Source organism: Cryptococcus depauperatus, chromosome 1, assembly GCF_001720195.1.
Source record: "Cryptococcus depauperatus CBS 7841 chromosome 1, complete sequence".
Classification (NCBI taxonomy): domain Eukaryota; kingdom Fungi; phylum Basidiomycota; class Tremellomycetes; order Tremellales; family Cryptococcaceae; genus Cryptococcus; species Cryptococcus depauperatus.
The window spans coordinates 2656750-2678916 of NC_089468.1; the positions used below are offsets into that span (position 1 = coordinate 2656750).

General features: G+C 44.5%; 12 protein-coding genes across 12 annotated transcripts; 6 read left to right on the plus strand and 6 right to left on the minus strand.

The window, feature by feature from the left end:
• Positions 1-676: 676 nt before the first annotated feature.
• Positions 677-2858, plus strand: L203_101041 (uncharacterized protein; the record flags this gene model as incomplete). Its single annotated transcript, XM_066210491.1, has 10 exons — positions 677-754; positions 803-901; positions 949-1119; positions 1170-1288; positions 1335-1670; positions 1722-1856; positions 1907-2020; positions 2069-2383; positions 2444-2766; positions 2821-2858. 10 exons carry the CDS (start codon positions 677-679, stop codon positions 2856-2858), a joined length of 1728 nt encoding a protein of 575 aa, XP_066066588.1.
• Positions 2859-3110: 252 nt separating this feature from the next.
• On the minus strand, positions 3111-4079 carry L203_101042 (uncharacterized protein; the record flags this gene model as incomplete). Its single annotated transcript, XM_066210492.1, has 4 exons — positions 3111-3295; positions 3342-3435; positions 3492-3702; positions 3757-4079. 4 exons carry the CDS (start codon positions 4077-4079, stop codon positions 3111-3113), a joined length of 813 nt encoding a protein of 270 aa, XP_066066589.1.
• A 1719-nt stretch (positions 4080-5798) lies between these two features.
• Positions 5799-8354, plus strand: L203_101043 (uncharacterized protein; the record flags this gene model as incomplete). Its single annotated transcript, XM_066210493.1, has 4 exons — positions 5799-6266; positions 6324-7107; positions 7161-7431; positions 7490-8354. The coding sequence occupies 4 exons, from the start codon at positions 5799-5801 to the stop codon at positions 8352-8354; spliced, it is 2388 nt and encodes a 795-aa protein (XP_066066590.1).
• A 234-nt stretch (positions 8355-8588) lies between these two features.
• On the minus strand, positions 8589-11162 carry L203_101044 (uncharacterized protein; the record flags this gene model as incomplete). Its single annotated transcript, XM_066210494.1, has 11 exons — positions 8589-8648; positions 8707-9138; positions 9186-9273; positions 9324-9352; positions 9408-9500; positions 9548-9646; positions 9701-9850; positions 9899-10228; positions 10274-10347; positions 10398-10415; positions 10469-11162. 11 exons carry the CDS (start codon positions 11160-11162, stop codon positions 8589-8591), a joined length of 2067 nt encoding a protein of 688 aa, XP_066066591.1.
• A 257-nt stretch (positions 11163-11419) lies between these two features.
• L203_101045 (uncharacterized protein) lies at positions 11420-12552 on the plus strand (the record flags this gene model as incomplete). Its single annotated transcript, XM_066210495.1, has 5 exons — positions 11420-11711; positions 11765-12016; positions 12065-12160; positions 12212-12305; positions 12366-12552. 5 exons carry the CDS (start codon positions 11420-11422, stop codon positions 12550-12552), a joined length of 921 nt encoding a protein of 306 aa, XP_066066592.1.
• A 352-nt stretch (positions 12553-12904) lies between these two features.
• L203_101046 (uncharacterized protein) lies at positions 12905-14226 on the minus strand (the record flags this gene model as incomplete). Its single annotated transcript, XM_066210496.1, has 5 exons — positions 12905-12907; positions 12967-13011; positions 13070-13766; positions 13822-13844; positions 13903-14226. 5 exons carry the CDS (start codon positions 14224-14226, stop codon positions 12905-12907), a joined length of 1092 nt encoding a protein of 363 aa, XP_066066593.1.
• A 495-nt stretch (positions 14227-14721) lies between these two features.
• On the minus strand, positions 14722-15038 carry L203_101047 (uncharacterized protein; the record flags this gene model as incomplete). Its single annotated transcript, XM_066210497.1, has 2 exons — positions 14722-14876; positions 14966-15038. The coding sequence occupies 2 exons, from the start codon at positions 15036-15038 to the stop codon at positions 14722-14724; spliced, it is 228 nt and encodes a 75-aa protein (XP_066066594.1).
• A 238-nt stretch (positions 15039-15276) lies between these two features.
• On the minus strand, positions 15277-15913 carry L203_101048 (uncharacterized protein; the record flags this gene model as incomplete). Its single annotated transcript, XM_066210498.1, has 4 exons — positions 15277-15393; positions 15444-15477; positions 15531-15647; positions 15690-15913. The coding sequence occupies 4 exons, from the start codon at positions 15911-15913 to the stop codon at positions 15277-15279; spliced, it is 492 nt and encodes a 163-aa protein (XP_066066595.1).
• Positions 15914-16220: 307 nt separating this feature from the next.
• Positions 16221-16655, plus strand: L203_101049 (uncharacterized protein; the record flags this gene model as incomplete). Its single annotated transcript, XM_066210499.1, has 3 exons — positions 16221-16257; positions 16347-16462; positions 16548-16655. 3 exons carry the CDS (start codon positions 16221-16223, stop codon positions 16653-16655), a joined length of 261 nt encoding a protein of 86 aa, XP_066066596.1.
• A 268-nt stretch (positions 16656-16923) lies between these two features.
• Positions 16924-18700, minus strand: L203_101050 (uncharacterized protein; the record flags this gene model as incomplete). Its single annotated transcript, XM_066210500.1, has 5 exons — positions 16924-17301; positions 17351-17514; positions 17562-17619; positions 17671-17937; positions 17981-18700. The coding sequence occupies 5 exons, from the start codon at positions 18698-18700 to the stop codon at positions 16924-16926; spliced, it is 1587 nt and encodes a 528-aa protein (XP_066066597.1).
• Positions 18701-19249: 549 nt separating this feature from the next.
• Positions 19250-19968, plus strand: L203_101051 (uncharacterized protein; the record flags this gene model as incomplete). The annotated part of the gene is made up of 3 exons (XM_066210501.1): positions 19250-19287; positions 19381-19544; positions 19589-19968. 3 exons carry the CDS (start codon positions 19250-19252, stop codon positions 19966-19968), a joined length of 582 nt encoding a protein of 193 aa, XP_066066598.1.
• A 383-nt stretch (positions 19969-20351) lies between these two features.
• L203_101052 (uncharacterized protein) lies at positions 20352-21214 on the plus strand (the record flags this gene model as incomplete). The annotated part of the gene is made up of 3 exons (XM_066210502.1): positions 20352-20870; positions 20919-21125; positions 21176-21214. The coding sequence occupies 3 exons, from the start codon at positions 20352-20354 to the stop codon at positions 21212-21214; spliced, it is 765 nt and encodes a 254-aa protein (XP_066066599.1).
• Positions 21215-22167: the final 953 nt, after the last annotated feature.

Genomic DNA, 22167 nt, shown 5'->3' on the forward strand with positions numbered 1-22167 from the left:
CTTCCGTTATCCGAAAATGAGGATCATTCTCTGACGATGGAGGATGAGAACAATTATGAATGATACCATTCTGAGTAAAAATTAGCATAAAGATGAGCAACAGTATCAAGGAAACCTGCCATGTCCAGACTATAGTCAAAGTTAGAATCTGTCATTTGGCAACAAAGTAAAGTGACGTACTAGAGATTGTCAAATGTGGGTATGGAGTTGTATGTAATCAATTGAGAGGTAAGTGGATATCTCTCTGAGATCCACCTAAAAAACTATCGAGCTGTCAATAGCAAATCTCCTGTGGCTGCAGGAGTACCAACCTTTGGAATACCTGCCACACCATCAGCTAGTACTCTGTTTGGCGACAAAAGAAGACATACCCATTGTAAATAGAGCACACTGCAGTCGCTTGAAGATGCACAATCAAGAATGTTCCCGAAAAATAATATTTGAGTAGCGGATAGTTATAGATGCAAAAGAATAATGGCAAATAAAGATGAAATTCGATTCAAGATGTGTGCAAAGTCCCGCATATCGGCGACTGGAAGGCATGATTTTCGGACATTTAGTCTTGGGTGGCACCCAGTCCGGACACGTCTTCCTCCTTCACGACTTTCGTCTTTCGAAATGGTATCCATCTCACAACTTTTACTTTCAACTCATATATCGCGATAATATATTTAGCATGGTTTTGGCTGACCTGGGGACAAGACTTACTGGGGCTTTGAACCAGATCACTCGCGCGAATGTTGTGGACGATTCGGTATGGTAATTTACCGTCAAATATGATAATTATTGATGCCCTTCTTAGGTTATCGATGCAGCTCTTAAAGAGCTTTGTTCGGCGTTGTTGGAAGCAGATGTTAATGTGAAACTCGTTGCGTCTTTGAGAAGCAAGGTGAAAGCCAAGGTAAGATAGAAAGCAGTAAAACATATTTTTCGTTAATCTTTGTACAGGTAAAAAAGCATCTCGAAGAAGCAGAAAAGACAGGAGGAAGTGAAGCGAACAAGAAAAATGCTGTCCAAAAAGCTGTCTTTGATGAAATTGTGGCGCTAGTGGATCCCGGAACAGAGCCTTACAAGCTAGTCAAGGGCAGAGCAAATGTTATAATGGCCGTTGGTATTCAGGTAGGCCTTGGACGTTCTCCATTTAGCACCAGTATCTGACATCAAGTCAGGGTGCTGGCAAAACAACAACATGTACAAAACTTGCAGTCCACTACTCGAGACGTGGTTTTAAAACATGTCTTGTTTGTGCCGATACTTTCCGAGCTGGTGCTTTTGATCAACTGAAACAGTATGTATTGTGTCTGGCCATGGAATCCCTCTAATCGGTTATGTAGGAATGCCACCAAGGCGAAGATACCCTTTTACGGTAGCTACACAGAGACAGATCCAGTGGTTATTGCTTCCTTGGGTGTTGAAAAGTTTAGAAAAGAACGGTTTGAAGTTATCATTGTCGATACATCTGGTCGTCACAAACAAGAATCTGAGCTTTTTGAAGAGATGGTCAACATATCCTCTGCTGTCAGACCAGATATGACCATTATGGTGCTTGATGCCTCCATTGGCCAGGCAGCAGAGGCTCAATCAAAAGCATTCAAGGATTCGGCAGATTTTGGAGCGATTATTGTGACCAAATTGGACGGTCATGCCAAAGGCGGTGGTGCCATCTCAGCGTGTGTTTAGGTGACTCATTTTTAGACGTTCACAAGCTGAAATGTTTATAGTGTCGCCGCAACAAAAACCCCCATCATTTTTCTTGGTGTTGGTGAACATTTGAATGACCTTGAACGATTCTCTCCGGCACCATTCATCAACAAACTCTTGGGTAGAGGTGATTTCCAAGGCTTCCTTGAACATGTGTAAGCTGTTTTCGCCAAGGGTTATACTTTGCTGATCACCATCCACGTAGACAAGATATGACCCGTGTAAATCCTGAAAGACAAAAAGACTTTGTAAAGAACCTTGAACAAGGTAAATTCTCAATCCGTGACTGGCGAGAACAGTTATCAAATATTATGAACATGTAAGCTTGTCTTACGCCTCACCAGATTTCTCGTTTATGTTGTTTTAGGGGATCTCTATCCAAGCTTGCTTCCATGATTCCAGGTTTACCAGCTGGAATGATGGAGGGAGGTAACGAAGAAGAAGCTGGCGCAAAACTCAAAAGGATGATTTACATCACCGATGCCATGCGAGCTGACGAGCTTGATTCCAACGGCGGCATTTTCGTAACATATGATAAACAAGGTAACGCTGTGGGTCTCAACAGACGAGCACTTCGTGTGGCTAGAGGAAGTGGAACAAGTCTGCGAGAAGTGGAGGAATTACTGGTGCAAGTCAGGATGATGGCCGGTATGGCTAAGCAAGCTGGCGGCCAAAACGGATGGTACGTTCACACTTGTCTGGTGCGAAGGCAAAGTCTTGAAAACTAATTGGCTCTATGCAGGATGTCTGCCATGCAAAAGATGCAAGCTGCTGCTGGGGGCAAACCTCTAGGTCTCAATGGTCAACCTTCTCCTGCTCAAATAGAGGCTATGCGTAAAGCTATGCCACCAGAGCTTGTTCGCAAACTCCGTGCGGCTGGTCCTCAGGGTGCGCAAAAGATGATGCAAGAGATGATGGGTGGGACTATGCCTGGCATGGGGGGTGGTGCCCCTGGTATGGGCGGAATGGATTTTGGAAACATGATGAAGAACATGATGGGCGGTGGTGGCATGCCTGATATGAACCAGATGCAAGAGATGATGAAGTCCATGGGAGGGATGCCTGGTATATGTTTTCTAGACGATATGATGGCATGTGAGCTAATGGTTGCTTTCTTAGACATGAGTCAACTTATGAAGATGATGGGTAGGGGTTAGATATCCATGATATCAGAGGAGAATGTGGGACGGATGACGGGACAGAATGTTGGTGATCTAGGAGGGTGGACTGATAAGAATACAAGCAGAAGACAAACACAATCCTTGTGGAGATTCTTCATCTCTCATTGCAGAATACACATTCCAGTTGTTTGACTCATACTATTTTGGACTTTGCAAGCGAGTGTAATGTATGCATGAATCATACTCATTTGACCATCACTCTACAATTTGGTCTGGTTCACCTTCGTCTTATCCACTTCCGATACCTGGCCCTGTACTCGCGCTTCCCCCTACACTCGTAGCAACACTTCCCACAGTCGATAAAGGAGGTGGACCAGATTGGTTCTGAGACTGGTGCGCAAGGTTGGGTGCACCACCGATGCTAGGTGTTGCTGAAATGGTCGGAGATTTCAGAGTACGAATTTGAAACGTACCTAGAATGTGTGTTGGTATATGAGAACGAGTCAAACGAATACTCACATTGTGGTAGACCAGCTGATTCGGCAGAGACATGAGCGTTGAGACCCAGTCTGTAGAGGGCTCCTTGCATCAACGCTTGCGGAAACAACAAGTGCTGCCATTACCCATCAGCTCCGTCCACACCTTCACAGCGCAACAGACGGTACATACAGTTTTGGCGGCTTCCATATCACTTGCCGACCCTTTACAAGATGACATTGGAGCCAGTGGAGGAAAGGAATGAGATTGCAAGACATATATGCCACGATGATTTGTTCGAAGATTATCAATCTGCTTGCTGTATACATGAAGGAAAAGGTCTTTGCAAATAAACTTGATGATATCAAGATGTGTCACAAGAGGTGGACGAGCCAGTGTCAGCCTAAAAACCTGGCATTAAACATATCCAATGTCTCAATAACAGCTACAGACGTACTTCTCTGCAATATACCCGCCTACCATGATCCCAATCCTTTCGATCCTCTTGGCCAGCTCCTCCTCTACCACAGCTGCTTCTTCAGGTTCATTCTCGCTCTGCAGCGGTAACAGTCCTTCATTCCTCAATTGTTCTTCTTCTGCCCTTCTCTTCATTACTTGACGTTTAGAAGATTCTCTCAGCAGATCCAGCACGCAAGGTAAGAGATATCCAGGTAGCTGAGCATCTATGAGTACCGGAGCAGGGTTTGCGAGTGAATGGAGCGCTGGTGGAACTGTGGGAGCGATTGGGAGGTGCGTTGAAGATGAAGATGGACGAGACATTGTATATATACAAGAAAAGTGTAAAGTAATGAAATAAAAGATTCAAAATAAAAAAGACGTAGCTTGAAATCTGTAAAATGAAGACGCGTCGAATTAAATATAAATTATTTTTGTATATATATTTAAAAAATAAATTAATTCAGATTTTGAATATATACTAGACGATATCAAAATCATCTCTTTTAGGTCTTTGCTCTTCAATGTCTTACAATTTAGCAAACGCAAACGCTGACCATTCTGCATCTCTTGTGCCCAACAATCCAACGCTGTCGAGCTGGTTGTTTCAAGATAGATATTTTTTGCATCGTTGAGAGAGCAAGTCAATGGACGATTGAGGAAAGATGGAGTGCTCGCAGAGTAGATTGGGCAGCCAACGCTATGGAACGCAAACTAGTGGTCGATTGAAGACAAGCACAAAGGCCTCAAGGCATCTGAAGCTCCCATCCACCAGCATTCCTTAGCAAGTCAAGGCATTATATGAGATACCTTGGCGGCTGGAACTGCGCAGACACTGACAAAACGACATCAAGTGAAAAAGGATTTAGAGAATACGTTTCTTGGTATCTCCTTCTCGTCTTGACCAGAATGTGGTGATCACTCTGACATACACTTGCAACGGTTATGGATTTTCCGTCAGTTTTCAGCTGAGTTTCAAAATTCAAAGTTCAAGCCCAAAATACGTTTTCAATTCACAAAAACAAGCTTATCGCTGCAAAAGTGGTACAAGAAGCAGTCAAACAAGAGATAGAACAAGGACCACTCTTAAATCTTCCATCTCATTGGGCTGTTGGCTCTTCGTCGCAGTTCCATTTTCGGTCTAAGTTTTGGCAGAAAGTTGACATGGAGGCAAAAGTCGGTGACTTGGAGTCAGTTGAGGTTACCACTAATCTATTCTGTGGAATGGCATTCCAAGCATGGCCAAGTCGGCTATGGTTTGCCGAAAAGCCCCTTAGTCAAAACTGTACGAAGCAATCCAATACAACTCTAGCTGACGTTTTAATGGCCTGCGACGATAGGTTTGCAGATAACAGCTCTAGCAACCAACAACAATGGTTAATCGCTATTCTGATATAATCAAGATGGTATGGAGGCGCACTTGGTAGACGTCTTTTGACATGAGTGTGATGCTGTCGATCATGAAATTGCCCGTCATCATGGCAGTCATAGGATAGAGAATCTGATAGACTTGAATTTGGTCCATTGCCATGTCAAGGCGAGCACTGGTTTTTTTGCTGACGTCGAACCCATCTCTGAGATCTTGTCTGGCTCAATGGCCTCAAGTTCTGCAAGCTGGCCCAATCGCAAGATGGTTGGAAGCTGAGTACGCCAAGTACAGCTGTTCCTTGCTAGGGTGGATGCGTTCGGAAATGACTGAATAAAATATAGAAAACAAGTCAAGCTGGATGAGAAGAATTGGTGAAGGAGGTTCCATCCGAAGCCATCAGAGTCCATACTTTCCCAAGCACTGCGAATTTCTGAATGAAATCTCCAAGTTTTCTGACAAGTACTGTTCAAATGCGAATGTTACATGAAAACGAAAAAGTGTGGCCATATAAAGCTCATTATGCAATTTTGTGGGCAAAAATGTTGGAAAAAATGAGGAACATTCGCCTAATTTCGGACCCAGTAATAAGAAAAGTCGCCTATTAGAAATGTAATTTATATTTCAATTCTATTCATTTAATTCTTTCTTTTCATCTCATTTCTTCTTAAGAGACAATGTCAATTCAAACGCCTCGAAGGTCCACAAGAGGACAGGTTTTCACTCCCTCATTCACAGCCCCACCAAGTCCGAGGGCAATGCATCCCAACATCGTTTACGAATGGAATTCAAAACCATTGTCTGTAGAAACTCTTCCGGATGGTACACGGCGTATCCGCCACAAAACTCTCAAAAAGATACGGTCACGAAGAAATGGGACGCCTCTCAAGTTTAAGAAGGCAGACGAAGTATCTGAAAGACATTTCTCTCTAGGAGACGGTGTTCTCGTAAAGGTCGAAGGCAACCGAGATGGTGTAGGTATTCTTGTAGGTTTGTGGCAGGAGGAGCCTCCGACTCAAAATCAGAAACAAGGATCAGATGAAGAAGAAGGGGAAGAGGATGGTCCGAGGATGATGTCAGAAATCCACTGGGCTTATAGGAGAGAGGACATGCCAAGTGTCATGAAGAGCGTCCAGGTAGAAGATGTACGTATGAACGCATATCTATATATGTCATGCACTGATTGAGCTTTTGACGAAAAGAATGAGGTGCTTCTCGGCTCTGCATCTTCTTTGACTCGTGAAAGATATGTAAGGAGCATCTTCCCCGTTGAAAGCCTCGAGCGAACTGTTGTGATCTATTCGCCTGCGAATTTTGAAGAGCACTGCAAACCTCCGCCTCAAGAAGCGAAATCAAGGAAAATCAGAGCTAATGGCGCCAATTGGGCATATGTCTTTGAAGGGGTTTACTGGTGTCGTCGTGCTTGTGACAAGTTTGCAAAAGGGCACACCATTTGGACAATCGACATTGATCAATGGCGGGAGGATGCCAAGAGAGATAGAGTGTATCAGCTTGAACCTCAAAGAGCGGAACACCCTGAAGTCCCAGAGAAAAACCAGACTGACATAGAAGAAGACATTGAAGAAGGCAAGGCGAGTAGTGAAGAAAGCGAAGGGGTAAATGAAGATGCCATCAATGAACCAAGTGAACCGGAAGAAGAAATGGAAGAAGACAAAACAAATAAAAGAAAGAGAAAACGGCTGACAAAAGCCAATGCGTCTTCCAAAAAGAGCAAGAAAACAAGAATTGTCCCAAAAAAGGTTAAGCGACCAACAAAACGTACAGCCCATCCTACAGCGTCAACTTCCAATTTGCCTGTTAATCCTTTAGCCCCTAACCAGTTGCCTGTTGACCCTTTTGAACGAGCATTGCGGATGCTACATGTAGGTGCTACCCCAGAAAGTTTGCCTTGTAGAGAAGAAGAGTTTGTAGATGTGCTCAGCAAGGTTGAAGATGGCGTTGAGAGCGGCGGAGGTGGTTGTCTTTGTGAGTTCTGTGTCCTCATATCGTCTTCTTCCTCCTGATTACACTGTTGGAAGACATTGCTGGAGTTCCTGGAACAGGCAAGACAGCCACTGTTCATGCTGTCGTCAAAGAGCTCAAACGCAAGGCCGAGGACGGAGAATTACCTCCATTTTCCTATATTGAGATAAACGGCCTCAAAATCCCAACGCCCCAGCATGCATATACAGTGTTATGGGAAGCCATCAGCGGTGCTAAGGGAGCAAGTGCAAAAACGGCTCTTAGAGGGTTGGAGGCACATTTTGGAAGAAAAGGCGGTGGTGCACGCGGTCCAAGAGGGCATACTTTGTGAGCTGCACTTCCCTTACAATAAACAAACATCATGCGTTAGCTGATCCAAACTAAGTGTGGTCCTGATGGACGAATTGGACCAGCTTCTCACTACTAAGCAGGACGTGGTGTATAATTTCTTTAATTGGCCTACCATGCCTGATTCTCAGCTCTTTGTCATTGCCGTAGCAAACCGTATGGATCTTCCTCAACATCTTGCCGCAAAGATCAAATCTCGTCTAGGCCTACAAACCATCCTGTTCCAGCCTTATGATCGCGCTTCCCTCATCTCCATTGTTCAATCTAGACTCATACCTCATCCGAGAGCACCAAATCAAGATCCCAAGGTCTTATTACCAGATGCTATTGCGCTCGCAGCAACCAAGATGGCTGGCACAAATGGCGACGCCCGCAGAGTTCTTGATGCCTGTCGTCGTGCTGTTGAAGTTGCAATTGAAACATCAGCTAGTTCACAGCCCCTTCTTCTCAACGCTGCAACGCTATCACTTGATCCCCAACCGGTCAATTCAAAGGCTATGAACGCTGTACTTGTGACAATGTCCTCCTCTCCGGTAGCCAAATTCATTGAAACCTGTTCGTTGCAACAGAAAATGATGTTGGGTGCGCTGGTGAGATGTGTAAGGAGGGAGGGTATAACGGAAATTGCGTGGAAGAATATCAAGGTTGATCTTGATGCGTTGACGAGAAGCATGTTGTTTGATACCAATAAGGCTGCAGATACAGAAAACAGGATATTGTCCAACTCTGAGCTAGCGCTTGTATTAAGCAGCTTGGTCAGCTCACATGCTCTTGCTTGCTCGTCTGATATTAGTAAAGGAGCTGATGAAAAAACTGTCGCGTTAGGAATGGAGATTGGTGAGGTTGGAAGGGTGTTGATGGGACAAAGTGATGGGTGGAGACGTATCATGGCCGGGGTCTAGATTAGATGAGTTCTTTCATTGTACAGAATGTTGTATGCAAAATAAGTTAGCTTGATTCATCGGCAAATCATACATGAGCGTCATGAGTCTCTAAATACAGATGGCTAACGTAGGAAATCAAGCGTCCAAACGTAGAGATATGAGTTGTTTTGAGTCCAACAAAGCGTAGATAGATATACACCATCTTAGTGAAGAGGAAAAAGAAAGAAGAAATCGTGCAGAAGAGATGCAAATCTAAAATATGGTCTGTAGTGCCTCACCTTCGGGCTTGATACCCCGATAAGGTACAGCAACCTATAAATAACGACGAGTGAGCGACGTTCTGTAAGGGCATTTATAGGAAAACACTTACATTCGCATTCTTGCCAAACGTGAACCCGACCCAGTTGTTTCTGTTTCCAATGCCCTTTTCTTCCACAGCTTCCACATCCCTCTGTTTCTTGAAGACCTCCGCATATTTGGCCATATCCTCGGGGCTTGAAAAGCTATCAAAGTAGCCTACGTCGGTCTCGCCGTCAAGGACAGGAACAAATGGAGCATCAAGCTGACGAAGGCTACTGAAAGGCAAGGATGAAAAGAACGGTAGTGATTGAATGTCCTGAAGAGAGGCAATTCGATCCTTGGGATGCGCAATTAGACGAGTGACGGCGTCCCAGGCAACGTCGGTAAGGTTGAAGATCAAATCTTCTGGACGGTCGTAAACAGGCCGACGCAAAACTCGAGTCCAATTCTTCAAGTTTGCCCAAGTTTCCTCTGGTGTTGAGCCGGAGAATGGTGGGAATCCCTAAAACCGGTTAGCTCGATCTGCTCTAGACTGTAAATCAGACATACACAAAGGAATTCAAAGAGAATACAACCAAGAGACCAATAATCAGCAGAGTATGTGTATGTTTTGCCTCGAAGAACCTCGGGAGGCATGCTAAGAGGCATGTTAGGATCGGCTCGAGCATACAAAAGAAGAGAACGTACTAGTCGGGAGAACCAACAACAGAATCCGCCTAGTTGTGAGCCATTATTAGAAAGAATCAACAGCTTTTTCCCTTTCAAACTCACGTATCGCGGCTCAGTAGCTCTGATACTCCTATAAATAGTCCTTCGTTCAAGAGTGCTCCTAAAAACAAGATTGTCATCCTTAACCTGATCAAGCTACGAATCGTCAGTTTGGGTGTTGATAAGTATGCCATTGCAATTACCTTTTGTTTCATATCTTCAATCTTTTGTGGATTAAGAGAACCTGTAGCGAGACCAAAGTCGGTAAGTTTGACATGGCCAGTACCATCGACAAGGAAGTTCTAAAAGCAATTTTCAGTTTCTGTCTCAGTTCATGTTTCTGCCATTGGCCTTACCTCTGGCTTCAAATCTCTGTGAATATAACCAAGTTTGTGAAGCTCATTAACACAGACAAACATTTCAGCCGCGTAGAATTTGGCGTGTTCTTCCTTGAGGACACCAGAGTTGTTAAGAAGAGTTCGGAAATCACCTCCGGGTACGTATTCCTTTGAACTATCAGCTTCCACCTGAGAAAAGAAGAGCTAGTAAATCACCATTGCAAGATATACATGTTCCGTATCTTGGAACGCATACAACAATCGTACCAACCAAGGGGTTTTAACAGCAGTTAAGATGTCTCTTTCAACCAAGACATGCTTGACCTCGTCCATCTTGGCAAGAGTACCTTTACGCATCTTTTTGAGAGCGCAAATCTCATTTGTGTCTGCCTTGCGAGCTAGAAAAACGGAACCGTAACCACCTTGACCAACTTGAGCAATGATACGGAATTGGTCAATACGAAGCTTGGTGCGTCGCTTGCGAAGAAGTACACGTTCGCGACCGTTGTAGGAAGATAGTTCCTTGGCGTAATCAGACCCTGTGACCTGCGGGTTGTCAGCTAACAAAGTAAAAGAAACTATAATATGTACATTCCGAGCAGTAGTATCTGCGCTAAATGTCTCGAGACGCTTTTTGCGACTAGCAAGGTAACCCAATAGATCAACTGCACCCAATCAACATCTACTCATTCGTAGTTATGTAGGCTATTCTTACAGTAATAATCCAAGAAGTCTAGCCAATACAAGTTAACCAGAGGACAGCCAGCACAAACCTCTTGCACTTACAAATTTGAGCCACAGTAGCCTTCCTTCTAACATCAGGAGACTCCAAAAGCTCTCTCTCCCACAATTGTAATCCTCTCTCCTTCTCGTGTTTGGTATCGTGTTTGGCGGTTCTCATCTGAACGTCATCGGCGTACGCACCACCTCGTTGAGCCGCATAAAAGTTGGCATGATTGGGCTGTTTCGGCACAAGGGATTGAGCTTGAGATTGCTGAGGAACATTGGCGAGTTGTTTCAACATAGTAGGGTTCACGCTATTTTTCATGGTCGCCATATGCACATCCTCAGAGTCTCGATAGAGCTGTCTCTCTTCTCGCTGAGCAGGAGCGGCAGCGCCGTGGTAAGGGTAGCCAGGTACAGGGGCAGAAGGAGCCGACACATGCTTGTTGACTTTGACTGGTGTTGTAGGGACATCATTCTGGCTTTGAGAAAAGAGAAAAGAGAGGTAATTTGATCGTTCGTTGTTGGCCTGTGATGAGCTAGACAGAGTTTCTGATGGCTGGTTCTCTTTAGAACCCGTCTGTAAAAATGATAAGCGAGATGCTGGAGTAGAGGCAACCGGTATTTTGGATGGCGAAGGCGCAGCGACCGACTGAGACTTGGTATGGCCTGGCCTAGTAGGTTTTGTAGGTGATGATGGCGTCTGTGCAGCGGGCTGCTGCTGTGAGTTGGTAGACTTTAATACGCGAGAAAACATTTTGGAATGAAGAATGAAAAGAAGAAGAATAAAGATGAGAAAGTTGTTTTTTACTTTTGTTTTTCAGTTGAATGAAAGCGCGCCTGTCTTTTGTTGTTTGGCGTTGGGATAAATTAGAAATTAATTAATTATAAATTCATTAACATTAATAACTGCCACCGATAGAACCAAACACGAAAACTGCCAAATCTTGACATAAATTCTTTTTTCATTGTCACTATTACCACATTTCATGAAAAGCATCAGTGTTGGTCATCATGCCACCTACTACATACGCGATGCCTCCGAAACCTGCCTCACTTCATGCTTTACTTGAGACAGGGAACTCTCAGAATGGTGCCCCGACCCTTGACCTAAGATGGGAGCCTTTTCAAAAGCACATTGAGGGTTTTCTCAATGCCATCGATGCTTACACGCAAGCGGCGAGGACGGAGATCATTGCAAGAGCCTCGGATCATATGGCCAATATCAGAGAATTGAAAGCAGATCAAGAAGAGATGGAACGAAGAATTCAGGCAGAAAGAGAGCGAGAAGGAGAAATGTTGGCGAGTATGTCTCGTCTTTTGAACGATGTTGAAAACAGCTGATTCAATGGGACTAAGACCTTGAGCAGGAGAGACACACTATTGCTGATCTTGATGCTTCGTTATCGCACTTGCGAGCTAGTCTCGATAAGACAAAAGAACAGTCTACAAATCTTGAGGCGGAACTACAAGCGGTCAAAAGAGAGGTCACATTAGAAAGAACGGAGAAAGAGCGGCAAAGAAACGTACTTAACCAGATGAGAGATAGGGATACGTTTGAGTTACAGCAGCTCGAAGAAGCGTTGGGATGGAGAGTAGAAGGCATTAATCGTAGGCCGATTGCCTTTTTAAATTTATATGAGCTGAAAGAATTTTTAGAAGATCAACTGTTGATGCGCTTCACTCTTGTTGACCCAGAAGAACCGGCGAGAGAATTTTCGATAATATTGGATGTTTCAAAACACGACTATAGGAGTAAATCTGTTGTCATTTGAATGTCTGCTCATGTCTAACTAACGTGAACAGTACCTAGTTGTGATCCTCCTATACCATCCCTCCCGGAATTGCTTCGTCAACTCAATTCCGATCGGGATATCTCTGCATTTGTAAAAAAAGGCAAGTACAATCGTGATTTTTCCATTATCCTCTTTCACGCTTTTTGACTGGATACCATAGTGAGAAGAGGTTTCAGAGCTCTCATACCCAACCCTCCCAACCCCTCCACTAAGTTTGATGATCTTTCAGGTCCTGGTCCTGGTCTTCGGACACCAAGACGTAATAATAGAGCATCATCTTCTGCAACGCCAGCTATGCTCAAGTCCATAACAGAAGGTTCTGCGGTCAAACAGTTAAGCCTGAATAGATAAAGAGACTCAAAATCATTCATGTGTTAGTGTATAGTATGCCTGATTATAGATCATGGCATTTATGTTATGGTCTGTGCTCATCTTTTGATATGATGTATTTGTGTTAGAACAAAGAATCATACATGAAAGCACACTATGGCTGTATCGGTTAAGAAAACCATCTAGCTTTTTTTTGAGATCTTACAAATAGTTTTTATCCAATTGTTCACAAACAATTTCCAGTATATCACCTGTATCCAAATTTCAAACACAACTAAAAAAGTCTTCGTTCTTACAAGTCAGTTGAAGCGAAAAGGAAAGAAATTCACAGGAATTGCAGGAAATCATCTGGCTGGAAATTTTTAGTGGCCAATCACTTTACAACAAAGGTCAGCCTTGAAATCACATACATCATGTCTGAATTGCCAATCTCACATCTGTATGTGTTGCTTGGGCGAATTCGGGAGGTCTAATAAGCAACTGGATCCAGTGAATTTTAGCGATCGTCTCCGTATGAAAGAGTTAGTACACTACTTGCCTGGGAAGAATGCTTAGAGTATGCGGCGTCTTTGTCAACTTCCATAATAGTTGCACTTGATCCGCTCCAGCTCGTCCCCACAGTTACTTTCGATGAAGAATTGTCATTCTCTTCTTCGGAATCCATTTCTGGTGTCTCTTCTGATAATTGGTCCAAATAGGAGACATCTTTCAGGTTAATTTCTAAGAGATGACTTGAATCCTCATTAGAATTCGTCATTTGAACTAATCCAATTTCTGGTAAAACTTCGACGGGAGATCGTTCAGCAGGAGAAAACTCTCGCTTGACACTGCCATTCCCACGCTCCGGCGACCTTCCTCTTTCTTCCAGTTCTTCGTGTTCACGTTCAATCTCGAATCCGATATCTTCATGGTGTTCTACATCCATTCCTCCGTCTCTTAGAGGCGCCCCAGCCCTTGCCCACCCACCCATCATGTATGCCTCAAAAGCTTCTTTCACTCGTTCACAATACGCATGCAATCTCTCAGGGCCAATTCTCTCACAAGCAACCCGCCGAACGCGACTTGCATGTCGATGAATCCGTTCGGCGAAGCCTAGCGGGGCTGAAGAGTTCAGAGGATGAGCAAGGCAATGGATCTCTGAGATTACCAAGAGCTCCAAAAAATGTCTGTCCAAACGAGGATACCAACCTCGGCCTTGACGGAGTGGAGCTTCAGTCTTTTCCCATTTTCGCCACCTGAGAAAAACAATGAGCTCTAGAAGGTAACTGTTATTAACCAAAATGGGCTTACATTTCGGCATCGGGCAACACTTCCTATGATCCCACCCAAGTCAGCCGAAACATCTTGCAAATCATCCTGTTGAAAACTTACAGCCATGACCGTCTGTTGCCTTAGCTCTTCTTCATACGCCAAATCATACATGTTGAGCTTAATTCTAAAACTCGATGGGCTAATATCTTTTTCTGAAATTTGATTCTCTTGGAGTGTTTCGGTTCGTTTCTGTTGTGCTACGCTAAATCCGAGGAGGCAGACCGCTAATCCGTCTTCAATTGCGGTTCTCTTTTCGTCTTTGGGTTCTGTTTTTTGGTCTTGTTGCTGTTTGGAAAGCTGTTGCCCTTTAAATATTGCAACTAGAGGGCGAGAAATTGGTGTGCTCCGTCCGTTAAAGATTGATTTAGGATGCGAGATTTTCATGTGATGATTGACTCGTACAAACACTCTGTGGTGCGACTGGATGGCTGAACCTAGTTTGGTTTCCTTTTTCTCTTACCAAATGCTTAGATGGCTAGATCGACAGTACGAAGATGAAGCAGATTGGCGAAATTGAGATATGAGATTTTCTTTGTAGAGAGCGACTCTTGTTTCTCAGGCAGACATTCGCTGTTTTGAATCAATTCAAGAGTAGAAGTATTATCGAATTCGCATCAAGCGTAATCGCCTCACCAGTTGATGAAGTGTTTTTTTTGGTTGCTAGTGGGTGGTTTGGCGTCTTGCGTTCTAATATTGTTAGTATAAGTCATGAAATAATAGACGAATATATGTGTCAGGCTATTATGAGTCTCTTTCAGGAGGTATTGAATTATTATTTTCTTTTCAACACTATCCTGGAGCTTGCAAGTAGAGCAGAACAATCAAAGGTTGTGGCAAGTTCAAACATGAAGTCTTGATAGGAACGTTATACGGCTTTTGTCAGGCGGGATGGGCGTAAAGGAAGTACCTAAAAGGTTGGTACATCGGTGGAGGCCTGGCCAAAGGCAAAGGAAGGATTCTGCGAGGGGTGGTCAAAGGTAGACCAGGCGACATTGAGGACAGAAGCTCGGATTTACGGTGATAGGCGATTAGCCCTGCGGGAAGAAGATTGTCCATGACAGAATACAAGATACAGAAGGTGAATCATTACTTTCTAGCAATTATATGACAATGGAAAGCTCACTAGCTATGAGTAATAGTTGTTGAAGAAAGACGAAATTCTTAAATCTTGAGCCGGACAGCCGATATTCGCCCATGTTCTCGGCAAGACTGGCAAGATTGGAAGCCAAAATGCTTTGGTAAATTGTTTCAACAAGTTTCAGCCCAATTGACTTCGTATAATGAAGCAATTGGCTAATCCAAAAAGCCATTTGATGGCGATGTTCATTTAAGCACAAACTTTCGATTGTTGAAAACAAAATGGTTTGAAGACGGAGAAGGACAAAATGAAATGCAGTCGGTTTCAAAGCCAATGTTGAGAGGCGTGACATCATCTCATTCGCCTTCAATTTCTATATCTCCGTCAAAATTGACTTTGCCTCTTTTTACTTTTTCGCCTCTTGTTCGTAATATATCTTCGACATTTTTCAGCTTTCCTCCTTCCATGCTTTCCTATAGTCATTGGTTAGTCTAGGAGCATTAACATGGTACTTTCCAAGTACCTTAAACCAGCCAAGATGATCTGCTATCAGATGCCTGCAAAAGCCCGATATCAGTTTCATCTTCTGAAGAAAGAACAATATATTCACCTCGCCTTACAGCTTGGACACTGAACAAGCACAATTCCTTTTTCGTAACTTTTCTTTGCAAATTCGTGTGATGACCGATGTCCACAACTATTGGCTGTACATGTAAAAGTCATTTGACTAGATTCATCAGCGCAACTACCACATAGCACAACGACTTACAGCCGTGGTTCAACCTGCGATAATTGTCGAGATCCTCTCACGCCTGTGGGGGCTTCTAACGCTGGGTTTCCAGCCGCAGACGAGTTTGATCGTTTCCATACCTGTGGTGCTGAATGGCAATGTATACGATGCGAGCTGAGTATTGTCAGCCGTAATGGCGCTTTTTTGACGGCAGAGGTGATTAGTATCGAGGAGCTCGCGACAGTCAATCTGTGAGCGGCCATTCTTGAAATATCGTCTTTGAGAGATGAATGTAAAAAGTTACTCAAGAAGAGAAAGTTGAGACGAAAAAGCAGCAGAGTGGAGGTTTACGTAAGTATCCTAATGATCCCATAAATTCGGATTCTACATCTTTTGCATGCAACAAAGCATTTACTTTTTCTTTCTTTCTCTTTTGCTTTTAAATGTATTCTACATACTATAAAAAGTAACAACTACAGTGGATGAGCTGTTGAGTCAACCATTCGTCCAACTGTCGAAGGAATTTGCAGTCATTTCCACTTTTTCTTTTGACCTTTTCACCATCCTACTATGCACCCGCTTCTTGGAAATTTGCAAAAGCAATACGGTACGTTTCATGCTATTCACTTTGTCTTGCTGACTCTCTGTCGTCTTTGTATCTTTCTCTGACAAATCCAACCACACAAACGTGAATAGCTTGTGCAGAGTATATCCAGGCGTTGGAGGAATGCCATGCGAAGGGATTCTTAATGAGATGGAGTGGCGGTTGCAACGATCACAAAAAGGCCTTGACCTTGTGTTTGAGACAAGAAGTAGGTTAGCCTGTCATTTCGTCTACACATCGTTGTGACTCTAAATGTCGGAGATTCTCAACCGCTAAAGAGTGTTCTTTTATAGCGGATTGAGCGAACGACAAGAAATAGAGAATCAGCCAAAGAGAGGACAGAAAAGAAGAAGGCTGCGTGGGCGGCATTGGAGAGAGAGAAGGCTGAAGAAAGTGTTTAAGTAGGCAACCAAAGATTAAGCTATGGAATGTTTCTTAATGTACACTATATAACGAGTCATCCTGTTCTCATTTGCTCCAAGCCATCACATTGGTACAATCACATCTCGTTTTCATCATGAATGTCCATTGATTCATCTAGCTGGGTTTGAATGAGGTAGAGATTTAAGGATAAATTGAAAACGCTCAACACATGGAAATAAATTGTTTCGTTAATTAACTGCCTACTATGCCACATTTCTCTGGTCTCCTGACAGACTTTTATAAATCTTATAAAAGGATTTGCAATCCCGCAACGACGACACAGATCAAGGCGGCGCCGTTGCCAATCTTCTTGGTCATCTCGGCACCATTCTTGTTGCTTTTATTCGAGCTAGAGTTGGAGCAAAGGCTGTTCTTTTTACTGTCCTCGATCAAAACTAGAGGTTCACCCTTTTTGATGGTAATAGCGAGGTTGCCAGAACCATCGGTGGTGAACGTTTCGCAGGTAAGAGCGTTGACGATTTTGGTAGAGGAAGACCAGCCAGAGACAGAAGATTGAATATTAGCCGAAGTATCAGAGGCTGAGGATCCGGTGTTGGAAAGCACAGAGATAAGTGGCTTCTTGGCAACGAGGATGGCAGTGTCGGAGAGCTTGGAGACAGTCATCTGCCAATATGGATGAGTATATGCGGTAAAGGTAAGAAAAGAAACTTGCCTGATCAGTATAGAAGGAGCTGGAGGCTTTGCCAGCAGCGGTTCGGGCGCCATTCAAGGCGGCAAAGAACTTGTACATGTCGGAAGAAGTGTCATACTTGGCAGTCCAGAGAGGTTCTCGGTTATCAGGATCGTTGCCACCCTTGAAGCCAGCCTCATTTCCGTCTACCCCAACTTAGTTTCCATATTCATCCACAATGTAAATCACTCACAGTAACCATAGGGGATGCCGTCAGTGACAAATGGGTATGCATGGGCATTCTTGATCAACTGGACGAATGAGGTCAGCCTACATTGAGCACTCTACTACAATCAGCTCACCGAACTGTCCGTGACAAAGCTCTCAAACCTGGCATTGTCATGGTTGTTTAAAAAGTTACCAAGAAGGGTAGGGTCATTGAATTGGCTCTTGACGGTGGAAGTCGTGTTGACGAGCTCATCCATTTTTTGGTTAGTACCATTGAAAGCACGGACAAGAGGGTAATAGATAGGGTAGTTGAACGGGTTGACTGCGCCATTCTTTTGGTAGCCAGCAACATACATGGCATCACCGTTGAGAACTTCACCCTGGTTGAAAACACCAGCAGCCTGTACCACTAATCAGTAAAAGTTGCACATCATATCGGCTTACCTTGACAAAATTGGGCCAGAAGTCGGTACGGACGTGCTTGACGGTGTCAATTCGAATGGTGTCAATGGTATAGTTGGAGACAAGTTGAGAAATCCAGTTGTTCCAGAAGGAGACAACCTTGTCGTTCTCAGTGTTGAGGTCAACGAGAGCAACAGAGTTATCACCAAGCCAACACTGTTCGACATTTGTCTGATTGTTATAGTTATCGACCCAGCAGAATCGGTGATAGTCTTCAGCAGCACTGAAAGGGCCATAGTCGCCATTCGGCTGGAAAGATGAACCAGAGGTGGCTGCAACGTGGTTGACGACAACATCGACCTGAAGGTACATGCCCTTGTTGTGCAGGGCAGAACTGAGCGCCTTGAGGTCATCCGCAGAACCAAAGTGACTGTTGAGGGTATTGGGGTTGAGAGTCCAATAGCCATGGTACGCCTCGCCAAGGCCAGTGGAACCCTCAATGTTGGACACGACAGGGGATATCCAAACGGTGTCGTATCCCATACCCTTGATGTAGTCGAGCTTATCGGTAATAGCAGACCATGTTCCGCCACAGTACTTGCGGTCTGAGGCCTTACAGTCGCCTGAAGCCGAGGACGGGCGCGCAAACCTGTCAGTTATGAGCTGATAAACCGAACGCGAACGCATCGCGTTCGCGTCTAGCCCATAAGATGGGAGGGCGAGAAGGGGGATGAGTGCAAGGGCAATGTTTTGCGCGAGCATGATGGAGTGAATGGAGAATGGAGGATAATGCGATTATGAGGTTTTATAAGGGATAGGAGATTCGAAAAAAGTCTTGGAGAAAGAACGACAAAAGTGAATAGAAAGGAAAAAGGTATGAAAAGAGATTTCTGAATTTTTTTTTGCAGAAAATGCAGTGGGCGCGTGCGGTACCGCACTGCCACGGCGGTTATCGCCGCCAAGAGCAGGCGACGTGAACCTTTAATGGCGGAGGTCGCCGCATTCACACGAAAAGTCCCAACCTGTGCATTTTTCAGCCGGCATGACGTCATTTGCTTGGGCGGTGATAACCGCCCATCCCTTTGAGTTTTGTGACCGTAACGCTCTGACACCTCAAGACTTTTTCAAATAGTGACTTATTTTCTGACGTGGAATAATTCGGCGGCAATCGCCACTAACAGCCTTCACTGACATACCAATAAAAAAAAGTCGTTTTATGACAGAATTGATTTTCAATTTCTTTTTCAACCAGCTTTGTCTTGTTCACGTCTATGCTGCAAAAGGCCCAACCCGGCCGGCACATAGAAATCCATGGTCCATCTGAACGACACACCCATCCATCCTTTCCGGTCAAGACGCGTTGCTAGCTTCCAGCCTTGTCGTTCAACGATACAAACACACAAGCAGTATATCAGAATGACCTGAAAACGAGCCATCTAAAGTCGGCCACCAGGGTGCAATTGTTTTGATTCACTCAAGCGACAAGACTGGCATCTCGTACTTGAATCAGCGGATCTGGGACTGGACGTCATTGCCAAAGCCATTCAATCACCAAAGGCAATCAAAGATACACTGGTCGGTTGTTTTCAACCTCACATTCCGTCAAGTGAGTGTGCCCGACTAACCCGGAGGAGTACTAATCTTGTCTAGAACAGATGCATTGCGAGTCATGTTGTCTCCAAACCCGTATCCTCGACTCTTGGGAAGATTACCCCGAGTGGTACTCAAGCCTGCGTAATCTTCTCCAGACCCGTCGACTTTGGCGAGTCGCATTTGGGACCGACCTATATCCTTTGGATGCCAGCAGGAGCGAGTTGCGAGAATGGCTCAAAGATGACGAGGCGGCGCGGGCGATTATCGAGAGACATCTTAGTGTGTCTGTCAAGAGCATGCTGCCCAGTGACGTCTTTTATCCACCTGATCCGACCCCGAGTAATCCTACGTCAAACTCTCAACGGATTTTGGAGACGGTTGAAGCAGAGTGTCTGAGGCGAGGGCTGCCTACTGAAGTGGCGCTGTATGAGTATTAGATGGGCAATAGAATCTAGATAAGATTATTGCATGGGGTTGATGATATACATTAGCATTGTACTGTCATCCCATTTCAAACTCGGCTTTTTGCTGCTGCCGGGTTTATAATTAGCCTATATTGGGAATTTCCTAGGACTTAATTTGATTCCGCTTTCTGTTGTAACCAGAATTCAATCATGATATTTCTCATTCTTTCTTTCACAACGACTCACAAAAAAAGAAGAATCATTACTACGTTCTGGAGAAAATCATAATTGACGCCTCGTTAAACTCCTTTCATCTTGAAAAGTATATCCGCAGAATTCCAATCTTACGCTCCATCCACTTGTTGGCAGTGACATCTCTTAATCACCCTACAGACATCAAGACGACTTGTACTGAAATGACTTCGCCTATTCCAATCTCATCTTCTAGCGGCCACAACGATTATCGTCCAGCCCTCAAATTGTCGCCTCCTTCCTCAACTTCGCTCTCGCTCTCGCCCCAAACTCCATTCTTTCCGCCTCCCGGACTCGCAACGTCCACCACACCCACCCAACCAAACTCGTTGTTCAAGTGGGCGGCAGCATCTCTAGGCAAGTCACCCGTGATGAACCAGGCCATGGATTTTAAGCCCGGGGTGGAGCTTATAGACGACCACGAGCACGAACATGATTCGTTTGAGTTTGGGGACTTTGGCGACACCAATGCTCGGTCATGGGTCAAAGGAAGAAGGGCTCTGTCAATGAGTATGCCTCTTAATGCTCAGAGTGGCATCTCTGCCATGCTGCAAGGCAGCGGACAATACTCACCTAACGAACTCAAGCACAATGGGCTGCTCAGAGACAACCAAGCGATGATGGCCGACAAGGCTGCCAAAGGTCAAGGGGTATTGAGAAGGTTGAGTATGGGCGGTTACAAGGTTCGTCGGCGTCGTTGAAGAGAGCCCGAAGCTGATTGTACAACCAAGGCCCCGTTCCTCTCACCTACGACACCATCCCTCAACCTTCCTCCGTCGCCGCCTTCAGACCTGGGGGCGAGAGTGCCGCCTCCAATATCTTGCGTTGACCAAGGCCAACCCGAGATTAAGAGAGATGCTACCCTTCAACCAAACGCTCATTCTCGAGGGAGAAGGTACTCTGAAGGTGTTGGGATGAAAAGACGAGGCGTATCGCCTGTACGTTTGGCCAGTAAGGTCTGTATAGGTTTTGCTAATCGTGGACGCAGATGGGAGAAAGACTGTTGCGCGAGCAAGGTCATTTCTGATGGCGTCGTGTGAACGCTGAAGAAATTGTAATGATCAACATGCCCTGTAAACATACAAATTTTCGATATTCCGCGTAAATTTAAACAAGTTGTCAAGATATTTGGGCTGAAAACTTATAAAAACTGCTTTCTTTGTTATGTGAAGTTGTATGGACTGAGGGCTTGCGGATTAATTATGGCTTGCCAATGTGTATATATGATCAAGTTGTTTTATAAATGTATGTCTACTAAACCTCTACGCTGAACATCGTTCCGTTGCAAGTGACAGACTTTTATATGTCAACTGCAATTACACCGCGTATATAAGAACCATGTGGGAAAGAGCATAACATATATAAAGACTCTCCCATGCCGTGCTCAAGGGCTAATTCGGTAATATCGCTCAAACATCTCATGCCAGACTTTATCATTCGCAGCGAAAAGAGTATTGGGGTATACTCCCACACAAGTGCTTCACAGGGGCCTAGGCTATTTATCTTCATCAACTTGAACAGCTAGGCCTACACAGATATCAAGTTTTTGGCAGAGCTTCTTTGCACTGTTGTTATCGAGTAATCTAAGCAGATTGAGCGAGAGCCGACAGCCGGATGAGGTTTGTATTATTAAAGCAATCCATCGACTCTCTCAACAGGCTATATCAGCAGTCTATGAAACCCCTGCCATAAACAACAAGTGAGCAAGCGAGAAGTGAAGACGGGCCCGACATTTGTTGGGCTAGGACAATATCCACCCATCTCGTCTAAATGTAATGGCTTGCAATCTCCAGATCAGGTATTTAACATTAGTAGTGGTCAGCTATTCAGATAGGAGGCCATTGAATGGATAAGCTTACCATCAAAAGCTCCTGCCATGATATTACAGACCAAATTGCCTGCAAGGTTTGACAGTTGAGGGTAAACACAAGCGTTCCAATCTATCGCCAAGTCTTTCCGCCCTCACTATCAGCAACCATA